The sequence below is a fragment of the Myzus persicae genome, unplaced genomic scaffold (genome assembly GCF_001856785.1).
Source record: "Myzus persicae strain clone G006 unplaced genomic scaffold, MPER_G0061.0, whole genome shotgun sequence".
NCBI lineage: Eukaryota > Metazoa > Arthropoda > Insecta > Hemiptera > Aphididae > Myzus > Myzus persicae.
The window spans coordinates 10,834-32,618 of NW_019103881.1; the positions used below are offsets into that span (position 1 = coordinate 10,834).

A 21,785-nucleotide genomic window follows, 5' to 3' on the forward strand; every position below is an offset into this window, starting at 1 on the left:
GTATTTTTTGTGTTGAGCGCTCGGGAACAAAAAATATGCCCCTACTTCACCCGGGTAGCAAATCAAATTTTAATGATGAGACTTAAAAGTAAAATATTTAAGCTCCAAAAGAATAAGTAATCAAACTTACGTATACATCGACTCTTCGGGTAATATATAACTGTAAGGGGCCATTTTTTGAGTGCTGACGCCATATCGAGGAACTTCTTTCTTCATCTAAATGCGAATTGAAAAAATCGAGATTTTTTATAAAAATTACTTGAGTAGAATGAAATATGTGAGTGAATGTTTATTGTTGCCATACACATTTATATTTTCTTCAATGAAATCATTAGAATTGCGAATCGTCTCCGGTGAGTGACGACGATCGGCTTTTGCCATAGATGATAGGTAATATAATATAGTATGTTGTCATCAGTTTTCGAGTTTTTGACTTCTTTGGATTACACGATACATTTTTTATTTCAAATTCCGAAACAGAATATTATTAGGAGTATTTAAATCTATACAATGCAGAACACGGCACTCTAAGTATAGGCCATTTAGATTTTTAGATATACACTACTGTCGCGAGTCAATTTTTACGTCCGGCATCTAACAATATTGTTTTTAGTCTTAACGGTTAAACTATAACTTAACATAAAGTCATAAAACCCTAAAAGTGTCGAGACTTGAAAAAAATTCAAAATTAGGCTTTGAAATTTACAGAAGTAATAAAAAAAATGGATACTTTAATCGTGCCTATAATATTCTCTCTGGGCTCGGCATTAATATATTATTAAACAATATTATTTTATAATAGTGTGCAGTCACCGATGTATTTGCTACAAAATTGTGTGGTTATATTATACTACTACACTGTAATGTAATAAATAATATAAAATGTATACAGCCGTATAAGTACCTAATTAAGGCTCTCACATAAAGGTAAGTGACGGGGTAAAAAAAATGTATTGCTTCCCTCGTACCTACCTATATTTATTGTTTTATATTTTAAAAACTTACCCTATAAATTAAGTACTCCAAGTATAGTTTATACTTTGCAGAGGTCACTGTGGATATTTCTTAAAATAGGTAGTATTTAAAAAAAAAATCATGAACATTTTAGGTTTGTTAGTTAGGTACACATGAATTTACCAGACCAATTTGAATTAGTTAATGCGAGGTTAATACCAAAAAAGTTGTTGAATTAAGTACCTAAATAATAAGTCACATGTGAAATGTCACATCGTACCATACTGATATATTAACACATGATCCAAGTAATATGTATTTCCAATAACATTAAGATGTATCAATTAATGCTGAATACGGTTTAATGATTTTAATTATATGTTCAACAATAATTATTCGTAATATTTTTTGTTTGAAAGGAAATTTCCAAAACGTACATAAATTAATATCAGTTGTAATTTTTTTCAAACTTATAAGCCATATAACAGTTAAAAATTGCATTTACTTGTTAAAATCTGTTTATATTTTATGTTAAAGGTAGTAGGTATATTAGTTACACGATATAGACACATAAATAAATGGATAAATTATTAAAAAAGTGTGATTTTATATCTGTATCGAAAAAAAAAATTATGTAGCTGAAATTTTTTTATTTTTTTTTATTTTTTAAAGCGTACAATCTGTAAATAAATTATTACAATAAGTACGCATGCGGAAATATATAATATAGCTTGACATAAACGTGGTAAAAGCAGCCACCCAATGGCGACACTTTATGACATGATTTGGTTGAATTTAAATTTACCTTAATAATATAGCTGAAATTGAAAATATAATTATATTTATTTTTTAGTTAAGGTTTGTAGTATTATATTGTGTATGAACTGAAGAATACAATGTTGAATAGTCAAGATAGGACATGTTTACTTTAATAAACTGATTCAGTGAATCTTTTAAACATAAGAATCATAAGTCAACTTGTTTATTTGTTTGTGACCCCCGAACAATTAAATGTGTGGAATCATTAATGAAATCTTCGATGAGTTGTTTCTTATCATAATTATACAAAATTAATTAAATCACTTAATTCTTGTTCATATTTTATTTTATTGTTTATAATTTTATATCTACGAATAAGAAAAATTGCAATTAGGTACCTTAATTACAATATAAAAATATTAAGTTCAAAAAATACAAAATTTGTTTGTTTGTTTTTTAAAAATGTTTTATTTTTAGTATTTATTTGTGGGATTATTGTCTAATTTTGTTTTATAAACTAGTAATTTTTTGTACATCAACTGTCAAAAGTAGCTGAAGTTAATTGTTATTAATGAGATACCTTTATTTAACCTGAAGACAAATATTTCCAAAAAATAAACAAATGACGTTTGAATACTTGGCTTATAGAAAATAAAACCAAAACTTTGTTGGTATTTTATTTTTGTTGTTTAATTTTCAAATATTTTATTATTATTATTATTAACGTTTATTTCAAAGAATGTGTTCAATTGAGCATGCTCGTGTGAAAGCCGACGAGGACTTATTTATACAAATTTTTACATTTCTTCTATTTTTTATTTTTCTTATAGTCAGTTAATGACATGCTTAATGCTATAGGGTATTCATATTAAAGTAAACTTCAATAATCATATTTAAACACATAAACAATAAATGCAAAATGCAAAAAGTAAACATCTAGAAAATACATAGGGGAAGGCAATAAATGTTCAATATTTTAATCACCTCGGTTTTATAGCACTTTATTGATGCCTGAATTAACATGTTAATGTGTATATGCCATGCAATGACTTTGTTCTTTGTTTTCGTGCATACATTGTAAAATTCTGTAATTGTTGTGGTACTCAAACATGTAACGTGCACAATTGATACTTATTGTTTTAATGGTATTATATAATATGATAATTAATATTTACTTATATGGTATATAATCTCATTAACAAAAATTACTGTTCATCCATTTTGAGTCATGCGAATTATATCTGAAAAATAAATATTTGTATTAAAGCCCCTTGTAAAATATGAATAGGCAATATAGTTGCAGGGATGCGATTACCTATCTTATCAGAATTTTGATATGTGATATTCGCCCGGCAGCTAACTTCACAGATATACCTATATCACAGAATAGATTAAACCGTCTTTACCGTGTTAATTTTTATCAGTGTCCAGGCCCTGCCTATATGCTTATAATATAATATTTTATAATACCTTCATCATTTTCAAGATAAAGTCAAATACTCAAATGCCAGTTACTTTAGTTTTATTGGGAGTATATTATGTAATATGTTCTAAAAAACATAGGTAATATGCAATATATTCAATTAGAATTGACTTACAAATTACCTACTGTAGACAAAAAAACCGCAAGATTTGCTAAGGGTCATGAACTAAGATATGTATATCTTAGTTCATGCTAAGGGTGAAACGGGAGTTTTGGGACACACTATATAGATTACGCGATAGGTGAGGTAACCTATTCTGTGCCTATAGGCTATAATTCCGAATATCGCTAAATAAGAGCCTAGATATTAATATAATAATATTATCTAGGCTCTCTAGTTCTCTACCACTAAATGTATATTTAGTCATGGCATAGGGCATGGTACAAATAATGTCTTACATTTATTTGTCTGAAAAGAGTCAAGGAGTACCTCATAGTCATAGTGGTTGTATCTCCACTCTTCAATCTAGGCTCTTTAATGTCTTCTTATTGGCTTGATATATAATTATTAGGTAATAGATGGTAATAGGTACCTAAACATATTATTTAGTCTTTATGATAAATTTATTTTATCGACATTGTAATGTAATTCATGGGTGTTGACGAAGTGACGTTTATTATGTATGACGTCACCCTAACTGGAACCTCGATAATATTACGTTAGTTGTACCTCGCACCACTTTGCACGGCTGTATCTTATGCATAGTTTTGGAAAAGGAGTGGGGACCGCTTATCGTTTATGCCATTCCCATTTCCCAGTATTGAATTTTGTTTGTTGTTTTTGTTTACTAATCATAGTTTGTATTTCATATTTCGGCATTCGGCTTTCTAGGTAGCAGTAATGGTCGTGATTTTTTAGTATAAAGTTAATCAATTTCATTTTTTATGTTAACTTAAAAAAGAATTACAAATTGATAATCAACTAAACATTTTTCATATAAAATTGTTCATTGACAAGTTTATTATTTGGAATTAGTTTACACTGGTTAATTATCTTCTATAGTCCTGTAGAATAATATAGTAATGTGACAATTTTATTTGATACTACCTATATTTTATATATTTGTTACATAGAATCTAAATACCTACAAATATGACTTGGGGTTTTGTCACTTGTGGTCCTAACGAGGCTTTGGTTATATCAGGTAATTTAAATGTATTTCAAGTAATTGTATTTTGATTAATTTAGTTACTTTATTATAATTTCCATTGATTGATATACATATTTTTTTTTTTTGTTGAGTCAGTAATAATGGTATTTTTTTTTGTTTCTTTATTATTATTTTTATACCATATTAGTTTTAAACTTGTTTAGTATTTCAATTTTCTTTTAATATGTGTGAACTTACATTCAATTAACCTTAATACTTTTTATTGACATCACTTTTTTTAACTTCTATGAGAATTATTGGGGATGTATAATAATAAATACATCAAAAATGAATGAATGTATATGGTTGTAAAGAGGTGTAATTTAGAGGTGGCAGCTTCTGAGTTTCTTAAGGGAGGCTGGGTGGGTAATAGCCTATAGGTGATAATTTACTATTATCTAATTTTAACTTTAAATAATAACTAGGTACAACAGTTAATTTATAATATGACATTCAATTCGCCTTTATCTGATAATTGACAAATCTGGGTAGGTGAAATATTAGAATAGCCTCTGAAAAATTTCAAGTTTGTCACCCCACTGTTGTATAGGTCTTGGTTAAAGTGTTTATTTTATAGTTTTGATATGTTGGTTACGCTGTGAATTTCTATGATTTTTGGAAGGAATAATAGAAAACATGAGAATATGAATTTAGTTTTAGAATCCGAGTCACAATTGAAAATTACTAGTGGAACAGTTTTTACACATTGAAATTTTAATTTTTTTTTTTTCTTCTAGGATTTTGTTATGGTAAACCAAATTTGGTACCCGGTGGAAGAGCATTTGTTTGGCCCGTTATACAATATTGTCAGAGGTAATTATACTATTGACACATATTTTATAAATTTGTCTTCAGAAAAATATACTTTGTCATATACTCGTATCTTGTAGGTTGGATGAAAAATATGAATGTAATTACTAATTAAGTACCTTTTCGATAACCATATAATTCAATATAAATAAAAATAATTGTCAATAGCTGAGTCTAATAATTGACATAATGTTTGTTTTTGGCAAATCTCCCAATTAATTTATGCCAATTTAAAAGGTTAAATACCCACTTTTTAAGTATAGGTACTTTCATATGTATTATTAACTTATTTGGTATAAAATCAGTTTAGTTCTCCCTTGTCAATTAAATTTTTTTTGTATTGAAACTCATGTAAATCAACAAGTTAATAACAATGGTGCAATCAGAATTGGTCGCTCGGACTTACTTTTGAAATTATAGCATCCCAAAGTTTGCGATTTTACGTTTATATGTATGCTCAGAACACTATTAATGATGCTTGAATGACTGAGTTTTACAACTGGAGCTGGCAGGCGAATATGTATCGGGTATGTGAAAAAAACTCAAAGTGCCTTACTTCCAAAGGCCATAACTTCAAAACTAAGTCCAAACGATAAATTCTGATTGCACCATAATACAAACTGTTCAAAATAAAATACTGCACTCCATCACCAATGCTCCATTTCATATTTTTAATTTTACTCTCCATTCTGATTTAAAAATCAAAACCATCCACGAAGAAGCTAAAACGTACTATAAACGTTTCTTATACTAATTGCCTTTTCATCCTGACCCTTTCATATCCGGCCTAGCCACTCACACTATTCCAGGAAATTCACCACGGTGACTAAAAAGAAATTGGTGCAGAGCTTCTAAACGAATAACGAAAAAAAAAAATATATATACATTTAATTAACAACAACTAAATAAAAAAAATATGCAAATATATTAAGCAAAAGGAAGTGCGATCACTGGATGGTTTCTTCTCTCACCTTATTCATGTTTCTAAATTTTTTTGTATCACATATTCTTATTATGCTTTTATGTATAAATTATATATTCTCTAAAAAAATTTAAAAAAAAAACTTATTATTATAATGTATAAACACTGATTATATATATTACATAAAGACTATATTACGTATTTGTAACATTATTTTATGTTAAATTATTGCTTATATACAAGTCTTATTCAAATGATGGACAAATATTAGAATATTATATTAGTTAAGACATTGTTGATTTTTTATATGTGTGCACGCAATTTTTAATTTGATGTATTGACATGTTATACTTATATTATTGTTATCGGCTAATACCATTATTAATTGATATTTAATATTTTTAGAATTTGTTTGAACACTATGACAATACAAGTTGATAGTCCCAAGGTATATACTATCCAAGGTGTGCCATTATCTGTTACTGGTATAGCTCAGGTATAGTACCTAATCGTAAATAATAATTTAATACCTATATAATTGACAAATTAAAAATTCAGTATGTATCATTTTTATTATGGAGATTAGAAGTGGTCAATAAAATAGGAGAATTATGTAGAAAATACAAACGTTCTTGAAAATTCAAATAAATATAATCCATTAAAAATGTAAAACTTAATAAAGATAAACAGTGGTATTTGATGCATGTGAGCACAAGTTGCCTTATTACGGGTTTTAAAAACTACTAAGAATTAAACATAATATTATTATCTAATGGGAAGAAAATAATCAAATTGGGCTAACCTTGGAGTCCAATTTGAGTAATAAACAACAATAGTATGTAAAAATAGTGCGAGTAATAATGATTTATATTTATAATAAATTGACTACCTATCTTTTTCACGACAATCGAGTTTCAATAGTACAAAAATATCCAGAATTTCAAATGACTACAAATTTAATAATTTCTCTAAAATGAAAAATCATCACAGTACTATACTCCGGCCCACGAGAGATCAGTACCGTCACGCGCATGCAGAATGACCTGCAGCGACGGCGCGGAACCCGATTTCCCCCACTATGTGCCTCAATCGTCGAGTGCTACGTGGGAGATGCGTGAAAGCGGACACATTTTGGTCGAATAGCGGTACTGATCTCTCGTGGGCCGGAGTATACATAACCACAGAACACCAATTGGGAACCACTGTTCTATATCATACAAAAGTAATGCGCTCCAAAGTGAAATCTGGGCCCTTTTTATAAGTTATGACTAAAAATATTTTCTTAATAATCCTTAAAGTGGTAAAATATATTATTTTTTTAATTTCAAAATTCAAATAATTCAAAAATTCTTATACCAGTTAGGTATGTAAAATATATAGTATATATTAACATTAACCTTACAAACTTATAATATTTATATTTAGTATTTACCATCCATTAATTGCACATCACTTAATAATGTGCTTAAACTTGAAAATAATTTACCTAACCTCTTCTTTGACAAATTATTAAAAATATGTTAGTATGTATTTTAAAATTATGTGATTGATAAAAATAAAAAAACAATTTAGTTATTTCATTTGTGTATATATAAAAAAAAATTCCCTTTAACAGTTTCCAACATTATATTTATATAGGTAGTTCAAATCCAATGAGATGAGTTTGTATTATTTTAAAAATATAAAAATGTTATAATACTTAATTAAAAATATAATATATGATATATTTTTTTTAGTTATTAAGCTAATAAAGTAAGATTTTTTTGGTTATTAGTGTCTTTAAATTATTAATTACCTAAATGTTTAGGTAAAAATACAAGGGCAAAATGAAGAAATGCTTTTAACAGCATGTGAACAATTTTTGGGGAAACCCAAGCAAGAGATTCATGAAATTGCATTGCACACTCTTGAAGGTCATCAACGAGCAATTATGGGTTCTATGACTGTAGAGGTTTGTTTATTTAAAAATGTCTATTCTTTGTGTGTTAATATAAATGATCTACTTTATTGCTATATTTTAAATTTTAAATCAAAATTGAAAATAAATAAAAAATAAAATTCTGTTGAATGACGCGAGTTTTTACTGTCAATAAAATAAATGTTTGTCTCCCATTTTCATTTGAATTGTTTTACTAACTTTTTACAAATTCCATAAAATTATTTTTATTTTCAAGAGTACGTTAGTTACAAGTTATAACTCTATTTGGATTATTATTTATTTTTGATCGCTTTCAAAAAGCCTTCATAACTTAAAACTTTACATTTTATTATTACTAATCATTCATTATTTACTAGTGAGACTAATATTTTTACAAAATTCTAAATTAATGTATAATAATACTTCCTACATTGATAATTTAAAAATAAAATTTCAAAAGCTTAAAAACATTATTAAATTATTAATGGATAGTTTTTTAGTGTAAACTATTTTAAGTATGGAATGATTTACATTCAAATTATGCTGCTTAATCATTTAAAAATTAGAACTTATTAAATTGTTTAGTTGAAGAACTGTGCATTTTTATTATTTTTTTAATTATTTTTTTATAATTTTAGGAAATTTATAAAGATCGTAAAAAGTTTAGTAAACAAGTATTTGAAGTAGCTTCTTCAGATTTAGTTAACATGGGTATAACTGTTGTGTCATATACAATAAAAGATATAAGAGATGAAGAGGTAAGATTTATTTGGATTAATTTTGTTTTAACTGTTTTAGTAGATTTTATTTGTTGTGTATATAATTTGTATACTTTGTTATTGCTTCTCAAAATACAATATTATAATTTTCATTTGTTTCTTAAGTAAATACGTTTACTGTATTCAGGTTATTTATGCTTAACACATGTGTCCAATTAACATAATTAGCATAGTAATATATTATTTTATTTACCACTTATTACTAGGTCTAATTTTAATGCTCTAACAATGATTTGTATTTGCTTTGTACACTATTTTCATATTTTAGTGAATTTAATCCATAATTAATTACATTATTTAGGGTTACCTTAGAGCTCTTGGGTTGGCAAGAACTGCAGAAGTAAAACGTGATGCTCGTATTGGAGAAGCTGAGGCAAAAAGAGAAACAACAATTAAAGAAGCGATGGCAGAAGAAGAAAGAATGGCAGCCAAGTATTACCATTTTTATATGATTACAATATTTATATACTGCTTATTATGTAGCTTATCAAACTTCAAAAATATTTAATCAATATTGTTTTACAGATTGATTAATGATACAGAAATTGCCAAAGCCCAAAGAGATTTTGAACTTAAAAAGGCAGCATATGATGTAGAAATTCAAACAAAGGTATATTATTAAATATGGAAATTATAGTATATATATTTATTTTGACTTGTATATAAAAAAAAATTATTTATGCGTTCAGAAATTAGTTGAATTAGGTGTTAAATTGTTTGATTCGATTTGTTTATACCAGATTTGTTTTGTATTGCAATTAAATGGAAATATTTTTAAGGTTAATTTAAATTGTTAAGGTTAGGGCTAGGAAGTTATAGGAGCTAAAAAATAGAAAAATATGCATGAAAAAATGTCAAATATGCAAAAATATTTAATAAATATTCATAAAAATTGCAAATTCCATAAAAACCATTTTATGTTGTTATTAATTTTCAAGAACAAAATCGTAAAAAGAAAAAGAAAATGTTTAATATTTCAAATATGGCAAAAAACTTTTATCCATTTTGACATTTCATTGAACTAAGAAAAAATATTTTACTTAAAAGATAGTATATCTAAATATAGTGAGATGGACATTAAATGCACATTGCATCAATATCATTCAATTAATAGTCAACTGCGACGATAAAAATAAATATCTTCATTAAATAATACTGAGTTTTGTATCCAATATTATTATTAAACTACTCAGCTTAAGAAAGAAAAAGATCAATTTTTTTAGAAAATATTAAATACGTATGAAAATCAAGAAATATGCACTTTTCCCCTTAAATTATAAAAATATACGTCTTAAGTTTTTGGTTTTTAAACTCACCAATGTAAAGCTTAGATTTCTAGCTTGGTCTGCTATAAATTGAAAGCATATAAAATAATATGCAACTCCTACTACTTCTGAGCCTCTATACTGTCATAATTCCATCAGTTTGTTGATATTATTTCAAATATTTAAATATTTTAGAAAGCTGAAGCAGAATTGGCTTTTGAACTTCAAGCTGCAAAAACAAAGCAACGCATAAAAGAGGAACAAATGCAAATTGATGTTGTGGAAAGAACTCAACAAATTGCTGTCCAAGAGCAAGAAATTCAAAGACGAGAACGTGAGTTAGAAGCTACTGTAAGAAGACCAGCAGAAGCCGAGAAATTTCGGTAATATAATGTTTGAACTAAAAAATATTATTTGTGTTATAAATTATTATATAAATGTAATTTAAAACTTTTAGTACGTGTTTGTTATTGCCTCGCCAGTACACCGTATAAAATGTGTCTCTCCGCCACTCTTGTTTGTTATTGCCCCACCATAAATAAAATATATTTAATAAAATAAACAATAAAAATAAAAAAAAATTTACTAGACTTATAAATTTAAAATAAATATTTCAATATATTATATTATTTGATATGTGAAACTTGAATTTAAAAAAGGTATTATAATTATAAATTTTAAAAAGTCATTTCTTGAGCCCAGTAGTATATTAAATTTACACCTGTGTATTGGTAATCTATATCCAGTTAGCCAATTTTTAACTCACAAACCCTTTTCTTTCGTGCAACTTCTTTTCTAGCACCTCCATCGCTATCTCTTAATAAATATTATTTGGCCATTTTCATACATTTCACTAATTTTAATCACATATTATTTTTTTTATAAAAATGTCATTCTTATATCATTATTAAAAACATCTTTAATAAATTCATAAAAATTAATTTTATTGTACTAAATTAAATTTGTTGTATTGGTTTAAACTAAGTTGGTTCTTAATATAATAATGAAAGCATACTTATGATATAAAATGTAGTTATTTCCTAAATTATTTCTTAAAATAGATCATCTATCACATGCTAAACACGATGATTGTAGGAACAATAATGGCACACTAATACAACTATAAGGAGGGGCAATGACAAACAAGAGTGGTAGGGAGATAAATTTTACAAGGTGTACTGGTGGGGCAATAATAAACAAGTACCAGGCTTTTGAAGTATTTTTTTAAAAATGTTTTTGGACGGCGTCGGCAAATATTAGAAAATGAAATATAGTTTTCTTCTATTGATTGAAAAATCAACATTGTCAATGGTCATAGATGATAGTTGATATCAATTAAGAAATTAGATAAAATATTTTGAATTTTTTAGTTATTAATACAACAGCATTTTTTTAAAGGTCAAAATATTTTTAAAAATGTTTGTGGTATATAGTAACAGTAATTAACAAAATGTTCATTATGTTGTGTAGTATTCAGAAATATTTATATCATATGAGAGTAAAGTTTGTAGCAATCAGTGGTTGGTATAGGTTTTCCAGGTTTTGGTCTCAAACATGAAGATTATACCTAGTAAGAATCTTAAACTCTGGTTTTTAGAACAAAATGTATGATATTTGCTAGGAGCCACAAGGACACTGGCGAATAGAAATATTGCTATGAAAACATAGCCCGTGGTTTAAATTTTGAATTTTTAAACAATTTGGCGTATCATAATATGTGGTGTAGTTAAATTTATAGCATTTTCCATATGACTGTACCGGTGCGGAAAATTGCATGTAGAATGGGCGAATGATCAACCTGAAAACTCGCTTAGTGCAGCCAAGTTTAGGATCATGTAAAAATCTATATGGTGATTTAAAGTATTTTTTTTTTTATAGTTCAATATAAGTACCTTTAGTTGTTTATGAATAAAGGATAATTCAATTATTACTGCATTAAGTGCTAGAAACTGGCAAAACGACACCATGTAAAACATAACAAACTGCACTAGTTATGAGCTGATATTTCATGTAAATTATAAATTAATTGCAATGGTGTAGTCATACTGAAAATGCTATTGGAGTAAATATATATATATTGATCTATAATTATCAAACTTAAAGTCATATATGTTTGTTTGTTGAATTTCTGCAATATTTAAATTTTGAAGTAAGTTATGAGTGTAAAACATATTACAATTTAAAAATTGGTATGACTTGTGCATAATATTTTTATAACTTCAAAATGTTGACTTTAATAATTGGTGGCATCTAACTTTTTTTCACTGACATGTGAAAATTGGCCATGGTGGCATCGAGATATTTTTAATAACTTATTAACATAGATTTGTTTGTGAAAATAGACTAGAAAAATTGGCTCAAGCAAATAGAACTCGAATTATATTAGAAGCTGAAGCTGAAGCTGAAACACTTAGGCTTAAAGGAGAAGCAGAATCATTTGCCATCCAAGCAAAAGCAAAAGCAGATGCAGAACAAGCAATGAAAAAAGCAGAAGCATGGAGAGAATACAAAAAAGCTGCAATTATTAATATGGTTCTCGAAGCATTACCAAAGGTGATTTATAAGAGAATAATATGTACATTTTATAAATTGATATCATATAAATATTTCGATAATATACTCATGAAGTTATATTTATTTTTTAAATTTTATTTTAGCTTGCTGCTGAAGTTGCAGCCCCTTTTGAGAATACCAAAAAGATTACAATGGTGGCCAGTGGTGATGGGGATGTGGGGGCTGTAAGGTTAACAAATGAAATTATTCAAATTGTTAATAAAGTACCTGAAATGGTTACTACTCTAACTGGAGTTAAAATAAATGATGTCATGTAAGTCTTTTGGAATTAAGTAAAACAAAAATATTAAAACTGTCACTAGTCATATGTAAATTATTAATTTAATTGAATCATTTGAGATGGATTTATTAGACATATCAAACTCTATATTTAATATGAATACACATAAATAAATATTTATGTATATATTATATTCTGTACGTAATTTATAATTCAAATTTATAAATAACATCTCCGAAAAAAAAAAAAAAAATAAATCAAACATTAGTTTTATAAATTGAACTATTTGAATTAAAAACGAAATAATACATTCATTTATTACTATACTAGTTTTAATCTAATTAATTTAAAGTATAACTCATAATTATTATATGTATATTTATTTAATTATTTTATCTTGTAACAGGAATTTGTAAGAAAATTGGCTGGAAATTCGATCAATTTATTTGTATCATTAAATTTTTTTTCATGCTTATGACCTTGTCTTCCTATACTCCTCGAGTAAATAAAGAACAACATAATTTATACTTTATAATTAATCAATTGCTTAATGTCTTAAGTTATTGTAGGCAGGTTTACTTTTATATTAGTTTTCCTTATATCATTACTATCTTTTAATTATCAATCATTACCTATTATTTATATTATTGTTTATCATAAATAATTTTACATTATATATTTTTCTTCCAATACAACATAAAATTTATTTATTTATTATAAATAAAGAATGTGTCTGATGCTTTTTTATTGCTTTCTATAAACTTTTAACAGGTCATGGTATAAAAAGTCTTACAATTTTGTTTTGCTTAAAGCTTCTAGCAGTGGTCGAGAGTAGCAGCGGGCATGTGTAGCAACGCTACCTTATTTGTATAGATTAACGTAGTGTTGCTATAATACACCTAATATAGCCATATACTATATACATTCACAGAAAGTGTCAATAGCAATAACCGGCTACTTTTTTGAGGGGAGTAACTAGTGTTGGCGCCCTAAAAAAAAAAGCAGCTTCTCGACCACTGCCTACTAGTAATACCATATATCTAATGTAATATTATGCATTAAACTTGTACATTTATATGTTTTTAAAATAAAAATATACCTAACATTATTTATTAAACTGTGGTTATGTTTTTTTTTGTTTTAATTAAGTACCTATGTTGATTTTAAGAGTCATTACTTATCTTATTTACATCAACCATATCCTTCACTGGATAGCCCATAAACGGTACATATCCAATTTTGCTGGTCAAATAAAACACATTGATTTACCATTGTGTATACCAATCTAAAGTGTTGGGGCAATGTATTTATCAAAGAAAAAATTATATTTTAAAATAAACGTTACTAAATAGTAAATGTATTGTAGGTATTTAATGAACCTATTTTATCAAAAAGAATTTATATATAAAATATAAACAGGAATTTTATCTAAATTTTTTTATATAATAACTTAATTTGTGAGTCTTGGTTTTAATATGCGATTTCACCCAAATTTTAACTTAAAATGTCTATAAAAAATAACGGTGGTAATTCGGTAGCGGTATTCTAGGTGTTTATATTTCTTAATGTTTGAAAATGTTTGGGATTTTGATAAAATTTGAACTATATAGGTAGGTACTTAAAAAAAAAATCGTGCCTATGGATCTTTAATATTTCCAAAATGCTATTTTAACTAGTTATATGAGGTAGGTACTTTGTATTGAATGTTTAAGTATTTCGATATTCGACCCAGCGAAAACATTGTATTGACATTTATTGAAAAAAAATTAAATTTTAAATATCTATAACTCAAACAAAACCAAAATATATTTGACTCTGGTAAACTTTTATTTACCTATTTTATCAAGTATAGAAAAATTTTGAGTTGATTAGTGTAGAAATTGTACCAATTTTCTTGATTTTGATGAATTTTGACAAAATTTTAACTTCAGACACCCATAAAAACTACTGCGGATTTACGCTCATTTTTTTTTTAATTTCCACTAACAACGACTTGAAAAATCAGGAATATTGTATTCGGTACATTTTCAAGTTTTTTGACTAACCGACAATTTTTTTCATCGACTAAAATAAACTAATAATATACTCGAAATTGTCTTATGGCTATGATGTATACTCATAGTTGTTTAAACATAATCGCGATATTTCGAAAATTGTATGATGCACATAAATTGCTTGTAGAAATATTCAGTTAAAATTGCATGAAGGTATCCACTATCTACAGTTATTTTTTTAGCGTTACACTAAAACTTGTTTTGTGTAAAAATCTCAGTTTTCTTAATTTTTTGTTGTTTTTTCCTTTTGCTTTTGAAAACTATTGGGAATTATTTTATTCCGACCCCCTACCCCAGTCCCCAAGTACTAACTAGATTCATTTTCTTACCAGAAAAGATGCTGTTGAAGAAAATCGAAGCATTTTTACTGTCCTAAATATTGTGATGAGTGATGACAGATTGACAGACACACAAAAAACGCACATTGTAAAATCAATACATTCATTGCTCCTCTTAGAATCTTAGATATGAGTTCAGGCAAAATATATGGCGAGTCTTTGTAATTTTTGTAGACTTAAAGATAACAGCGTTCATCGTGGTAGCTTGCACAATATCATGCTTAAATTCGATTTCCCGAGAAAATTAATTTCGCTTGCAAAAATGTTTACTTTTACCATAATTTTTAAGTGAGTTATGACTAGTCATAAGTTACTTATGATTTAAGAGTAGATATGTAAAATACCTAGCACCTAGGTACTGCAATTTAAAAATGCTCATTTTATCATATTACAATTTGAAATATCGAAAAACCAATAGGTATACCTATAGGTATAATAAATAATAATTTTTTTATTTATTTATTAAATTAGTTGTGTCAATACACCAGGTATTTTTACAATGTTAAAGGCGGGTAAACGACAATCATAATAATTAATGTAGGTACCTACTCTACTATCTAATTTTTTTCTTGTAAAAATTAATATTTACTTAGATTAATGAAATTCAGAATCATTATTTTATTTATTTTTTATTTCAATGACAAAACTAACCTGTTTAATATATATTCTTTTAGTTAGAAGTTTAGAACCAATGCTTTTCACGCTGGTCAACATAAGCTAAATAATACAAGATTTATGAAAGACTTACCTAGATAATATCTATAGTATTTAAAATAGTTTTTTATACTATCATATTACATTTTTTGAGTTATACAATTTTGGTCAAGAATTTACCAGTTAAACAGTTAAACAGTAAGTTATCTAATATTTACTGAAGCAACAAATACTATCATATTAATTTTGCTAATAATAAAAAAAATCTATTAATCTGTATAATATGAAGTAAATTTATAATTTTATATTTAAACTTGTTTTTTTGTGCAAATTTGTTTAGATAGGTACCTTGTTTAACACCAGCCGTTGTGTATAGTTCTGGATTATTCGGAGTGTAGGTAATCTGTAATTAAAATATAGAAAAGTCATGTACAAGTTACAAAGGTATAGATAATATCGTATCCTATCCAGGATTATAAACGATCGTTCTACCTGAGTGGTTGGGTATATACTATATATAATATGTACGGGAATATAATTAAGCTTTCACATCGATAAAAAAAAAACCCCAGAAATATAGATTCTGAAAAAGAATCGACCTGTCAAAAGACAATAATAACCCCAGATGAAATTTCGCAAGATCAAAAAAAAGGCTGACCACTGGGTCACTGTCATGTGTTAAATTTGATTTCAATGATCGCTTCTCTCAGAATCTATAACGCACTGTACTCAGACAAATATTTAAGGGGGGCAGGGGGAATTTCCCCCCTTGTGAAATGTTTGGGACGGTAAATTCTTAGGGATTTTTTTTTTGTGATTATCCAACTTGGAATAAATATAATTCATAATTACCTGTATAAAATGCGTTTTTCTACATACCTATTAACTTCTGTAATTTTATCAAAGATAAAGACTAGTGCGTCGAACGAGTCGATCGAAATATTTATTTATTTGGAAACTATATAATATGAGAATACACACCATCTGAAATTAGAAAAGCTGCTAAGAACTTAGAAGTTATGTAAAATATTTAAATATATAATGAAGAATTGGATGAATTATTTGATAACGAATTTATACATTTTCAATGTTTATTAAAATACATCAGAAATTAGAAGATCGGAGCCTGCAGGCGAAGGGAGTCACTATATATACTTGAGTTACTTTAACTGGCAATGCTAGATTGTTACGACGTTACAAGGGGTCTGCGTAGGACCTCGAGTTTGGCGTTTGGAGCCGGTAGACGTAGCGGGCGACTACCGTCTACTTGTGATACTTTACTAATATATACTATATTATATTACTATGAGCTGTTCTTAACCAATTAAAATACTTAGAATCTTAAGAAAAAAATCAACATTCGTTAAATACTAACTTACGAGCTAACTTTGGACAAATATAACTTCCAAAATAAGGATTTATACAATTTTTTTTCACCATCGTTCTTAACTCGTTAAAATATAGGTTTCAAAAACAAACAAAAAAATCAGAAAAGCCGTGGTGACTAAATTGAATTTGTACCTTTATATAAAATACATATAAAGTTTTATACCTAATTTTATATACGTATTCATAGTTTTTATTTTTAGTACGGAACATCCACCTCCTACTGTTGCTAAAAATAAAAGTGGAATTTTATAAGTGTACCGTGGCGTATATTTCTAAATGTTAGCCCTGTCAATACTATAAAATGAATCTTTATTTAATGAAAAATGCACTCGATGACAACAATTTAAAGAGCATTTAGAATATCAAAAATCATTTATTTATTTCAAAAGTATCGATACTATACTGAAGTAAAACAATAAATATTATTTTTAATTAAAACTTTTATTACCTATGTGAAATTAATATACTATAATTTGTATCCTTATTAGTTATTAACATATTAATTATTAAACAAAATAAATACCTTGGTATATGTTAATTTCTCCATGTGGAAACTAAAATGGACAAAATATCTAGTCGAAAAAAAATCATGGAATGCAATAGAGTAATTCTTAGAATGGAATAAAAGATTTTTCCAAAATATTAGCAACTTGACCCATGTCTACAATTGCAACAGCAGAATTTAAATATTTTCTACTCTACGGCATGTCAAAACATATTTACGTAACACAATAGGCGAAGATTTAGCTCTTATAATTTCTATAAATTAGATAAGAAATTATCGTTGCAGATCCTAATGGAGTAGTGAGAAGGTTTGCTTTAGCACTTCGAAGTTAAAGATTTATTCTATAATTTCTTATTTGGTAGGTGCCAATATTATTATTATTATTATAGCTGAATTATAACTATTTTTTAAATTATCCTATTCCTATAACCAATTTATGACAAATAATTAAAAATGTACCATTTTTATTATTATTATTATTTTTTTTTTAATATAAATCCCGGACTCACAATGAATGAGTATAATGACCATAATAATGTATAGGTATTTTCATTATAGGTGCAGACATCCAGTGCGAGCTCGAAGTTACAATAATATTGGTAACTCTGTGCCTGTAAATCAAAAAATGGAATTAAAAACTGTTTTCACAGAATTTAGAATGACATAAAAGATAAAACACAAAATTTGTCGTTTGTGCTGTTCCTATTTATAAGCAAGTGTTGAAGTGTAGTCCATACAGTATTTATAGGCAATAATCATTAATGTCAAAATATATTACAGTTGCAAATTATTAATATTTTTTGTCTACCAATTAATGCATTGATTTGTTAAGTTCAGAGTAAAAATAATTAAATAATAAAGACAATAAAAAAAAAAATGAATATTGGTCATAAGCTCATAACAATTATCGTCATGATTTTTCATTAAACACACTGATAAGCTACTGAAGTGATTTAGGGGAGGGAGCGTTATCATCCCCTGGACAGGCGCTGACAATCAATGTGGATGCTTTGTGCATGTGAGTGATAATAATTATTAAAGCGCGTAGGTGTTATACAATAATAACGGGACTATATATAGTTGAGTGGTGGATTTAAGGGGATAGATGACGCAGTGGCCACTTCCTCTTGCTTATTGGTCCGTTTTAGATTTTATTTTTACACTTGTATTGATTATATTTTGTTAGGTTATAGCTAGTTTTCTATTTAGAATTGTCTTATTGGTATTATAAGGTATTTTTATTTTTGTTGCCCCGAGGAGGCCAAATACGGCCCAAATACAGCCCTGGGCACAATCAAGAATCACGAACTTGATTATTTTTGTGTAAGCAAGGATTCCGAAGCTAAAAATAAAAATTTTCAATAAAATCCAACCAAACCAAATTCATAGTAAGGTACTCTAATGACTAAAAGTTATAATGAATTATTTAGTATGTATATTTAGTTTAGCTGTCGGCGGTGGCTGCACGTTGGCAAGTTTAGCGGTGTGATTTTTTTTTGGAAAAAAAAATATAATAATCAAAACAAAAACAACATCACACAACACGGTAGTGGTCATGCGATCGCGTCGTTAAAATCGGATACGAAAAAAGGAAACGCTTGTCACGTGACCTGCGGGGAAACCGCCGATTTCCCCGCTACTACAGTCTCGGTGTAGTCAGTTTTCCCGTCCGCTATAGCCGTGCAACACGCGCGCCGCGGTGCACTCGTCGTCGTGTTCTCGTCGCGTGCAGACATTCGTTCGTCCGTATGAAATAGGATTGCTTAGAGTAAAAAAAATCAAAAGCATTATTACTCAAAAGCCAAATCTATTGGTTGATGGTCAAGTTATTATAATAACCACTTACCTATTTTGATTTTGTAACGGTAAGGGACGAGATAAATATTAAAACATTAATACCAAACCAATAACCATTTGCACGATTTCGGAATGTTTGTCACGTACCCATAATTTTCTTATCTCGTGCGGGAAATCGTATATGGCCTACGGGGCCACGTAGACCGCGGCTGCAGTCCGTCTGTGGCGTCAGTGGTGGCGTGGTGGCCACGTAAAGGTAATAATATAAATTTAATTAATCGTCTTTGTGCATGGTAGTGTGACAGGATAATGGATATAGTGCCCAAAACAAGAGGAGTGATAACGAATAAAATACATAATCTACATTTATTCTGTACCCTTGGGGTGTTTATAACTAAAAAATAACACGGGAGATACTGTATACTGTAAACTGTATAATAAATAAACCATACTATAGAGGTATACACTAAGCAATACAATAATTGGAAATAAATACAATTTCAATTAGGTTCCTACTGTATTTATTTTATGTTTACGTGTGTGTTTGAGGAGTTCTTAGTGAAATTTTAAAACTATACCAATCGAAAATGCTTTGTTTCTTATAGAATATCTATGAGAATTACTCTATGTAATTACTCTAAAATTCACCACTCTCATAATAATGATCACATTTAATATACGTACTATTAAGGCTTGCACATAAATACATAATAAGTCAAGTTATAATCTAGCGGAAGAGAATGATTAAATAACAATTTGGCTATAGCCCAAGTTCAAGTATTACTTAAAGTTTAAACTTTAACATATTTTGTGTGTCCTACTTAAAGCTAGACTCTCCTCGTACCTACCCACACAAAATAAATGTATTGGCATTCAAAATTGCTTTATTAGGTAAAACTTATCACCCATTGAATGTTGTATTGTGTGGAAAATTCCGGGATGGAATTTGGTTTACTTGTTAACACAACAACTCTCAAAAACTATCAAAAACTGTAGGCACTATACCTACTCATTATATCCAAAATATAAAAATTAAAAAAACAATAGGTGTTGATTATTCTTATACTTTTATTATTTGAAATGGAATTTTAATGAAAAACCGTGATTGAAAAATAACCTTTTTTGGTTTCATCACTAATATAGTTGAATCAAATATTAAAACACTAGGTATATAACTGCTGATGGTGAACTAATGATTTGTAAAAATAGTTCTTAAATACAATAACAGACCTCTAGAATAATATAAAAAAGTAGGAGATGGGTTTTTTTGTATAGATTTTACAAATATTTCAAATGGCTTACAGTTTCCTTAGACAGTCAGACACCTTATTCACGATTAATTATGGTAGCCGGTATATAGGTACTGTTGTATCGTATTGTATTTAATAATAAAATCATAATAAAAACTATTGAGATAATAGGTTTTATAATTTTATTTTATGTACCTAATGGTTAGGCGACAGTTAGGTCAGCGATATGTACCTATGTATAGATATAGAACTTGATCTCTCTTAGCAAAACAAACAACTTATTAGAGTCCTTCAGCCACATTTCTAATCACACTGCACCATAAATGGTTATTATTACTTATTAGCTATTATTAATTATTATTAATACATAATAGTATTAAAATTAAGGGTATTGAAGCGAATTGTTACTCCCTATTAAATACGAAGTCGAATTCCGATAACTTTGTTTGTGTTCGAATTATGAATAATATAAAAATTATATGATTCGCATTTAATTGTGATTTAAAAACTCAATTAGGTATTAAAAGTTGTCATAAACATCTAAAGTCTAAATAATCCATTTTTTTTTAGGAATTTTAAAATATATTTTCCTGAAATTATTTAAAGATAGTTCAAAAACCAGTCCAATGAAGCCCAAAAAAAGTTTTCATCTCAAAAAAAATATGATTAATGCCCGATTACTCTACTAGACATGACAGTCGTTTTTGATCCTTGATAAGGTTTGATTATTTGTTTTTTTTAGTATGGTTGCTGCTCAATAGTCAGTGTAACTAAAACTTGATTGAATTTTGAAGCTTAATATACAGCATTATAGCCATCTTGAATTCTTGACACGATTAGTACGAGTTTTATTCTAAAGTTTAAACGTATTATTGTTTACTTTTTCTGCATAGCGTTTAGTAGATTTTTCCAGCGCAAACCTCAAAAATTAAATAATACTTAAATATTTATGTCAATAAAAAC

The 21,785-nt window shown here is 27.6% G+C and overlaps 2 protein-coding genes across 2 annotated transcripts in view; both read left to right on the plus strand.

Moving 5' to 3' along the window:
- The first annotated feature begins 3,974 nt into the window (after positions 1-3,974).
- Positions 3,975-13,943, plus strand: LOC111035836 (flotillin-1). Its single transcript, XM_022317627.1, has 11 exons — positions 3,975-4,341; positions 5,085-5,160; positions 6,485-6,575; positions 7,887-8,030; positions 8,636-8,755; positions 9,078-9,208; positions 9,302-9,386; positions 10,237-10,424; positions 12,384-12,594; positions 12,699-12,868; positions 13,242-13,943. The coding sequence occupies exons 1-11, from the start codon at positions 4,290-4,292 to the stop codon at positions 13,249-13,251; spliced, it is 1,278 nt and encodes a 425-aa protein (XP_022173319.1). The 5' UTR covers positions 3,975-4,289; the 3' UTR covers positions 13,252-13,943.
- A 5,508-nt stretch (positions 13,944-19,451) lies between these two features.
- The window catches only part of LOC111035837, a 62,461-nt gene continuing 60,127 nt past the window's right edge, over positions 19,452-21,785 (plus strand). The window contains exon 1 of the mRNA XM_022317628.1: positions 19,452-19,828. The gene's annotated coding sequence lies outside the window, so the exon portion shown is untranslated. The remainder of the gene's footprint in view (positions 19,829-21,785) is intronic.

Excerpts from the sequence above, each read along its gene's own strand:
- LOC111035836 (XM_022317627.1), top strand. The coding sequence starts at position 4,290 with ATGACTTGGGGTTTTGTCACTTGTGGTCCTAACGAGGCTTTGGTTATA. Across the intron at positions 4,342-5,084 it reads CGAGGCTTTGGTTATATCAG|GATTTTGTTATGGTAAACCA; the intron begins GTAATTTAAATG and ends TTTTTCTTCTAG. Across the intron at positions 6,576-7,886 it reads CTGTTACTGGTATAGCTCAG|GTAAAAATACAAGGGCAAAA; the intron begins GTATAGTACCTA and ends CTAAATGTTTAG.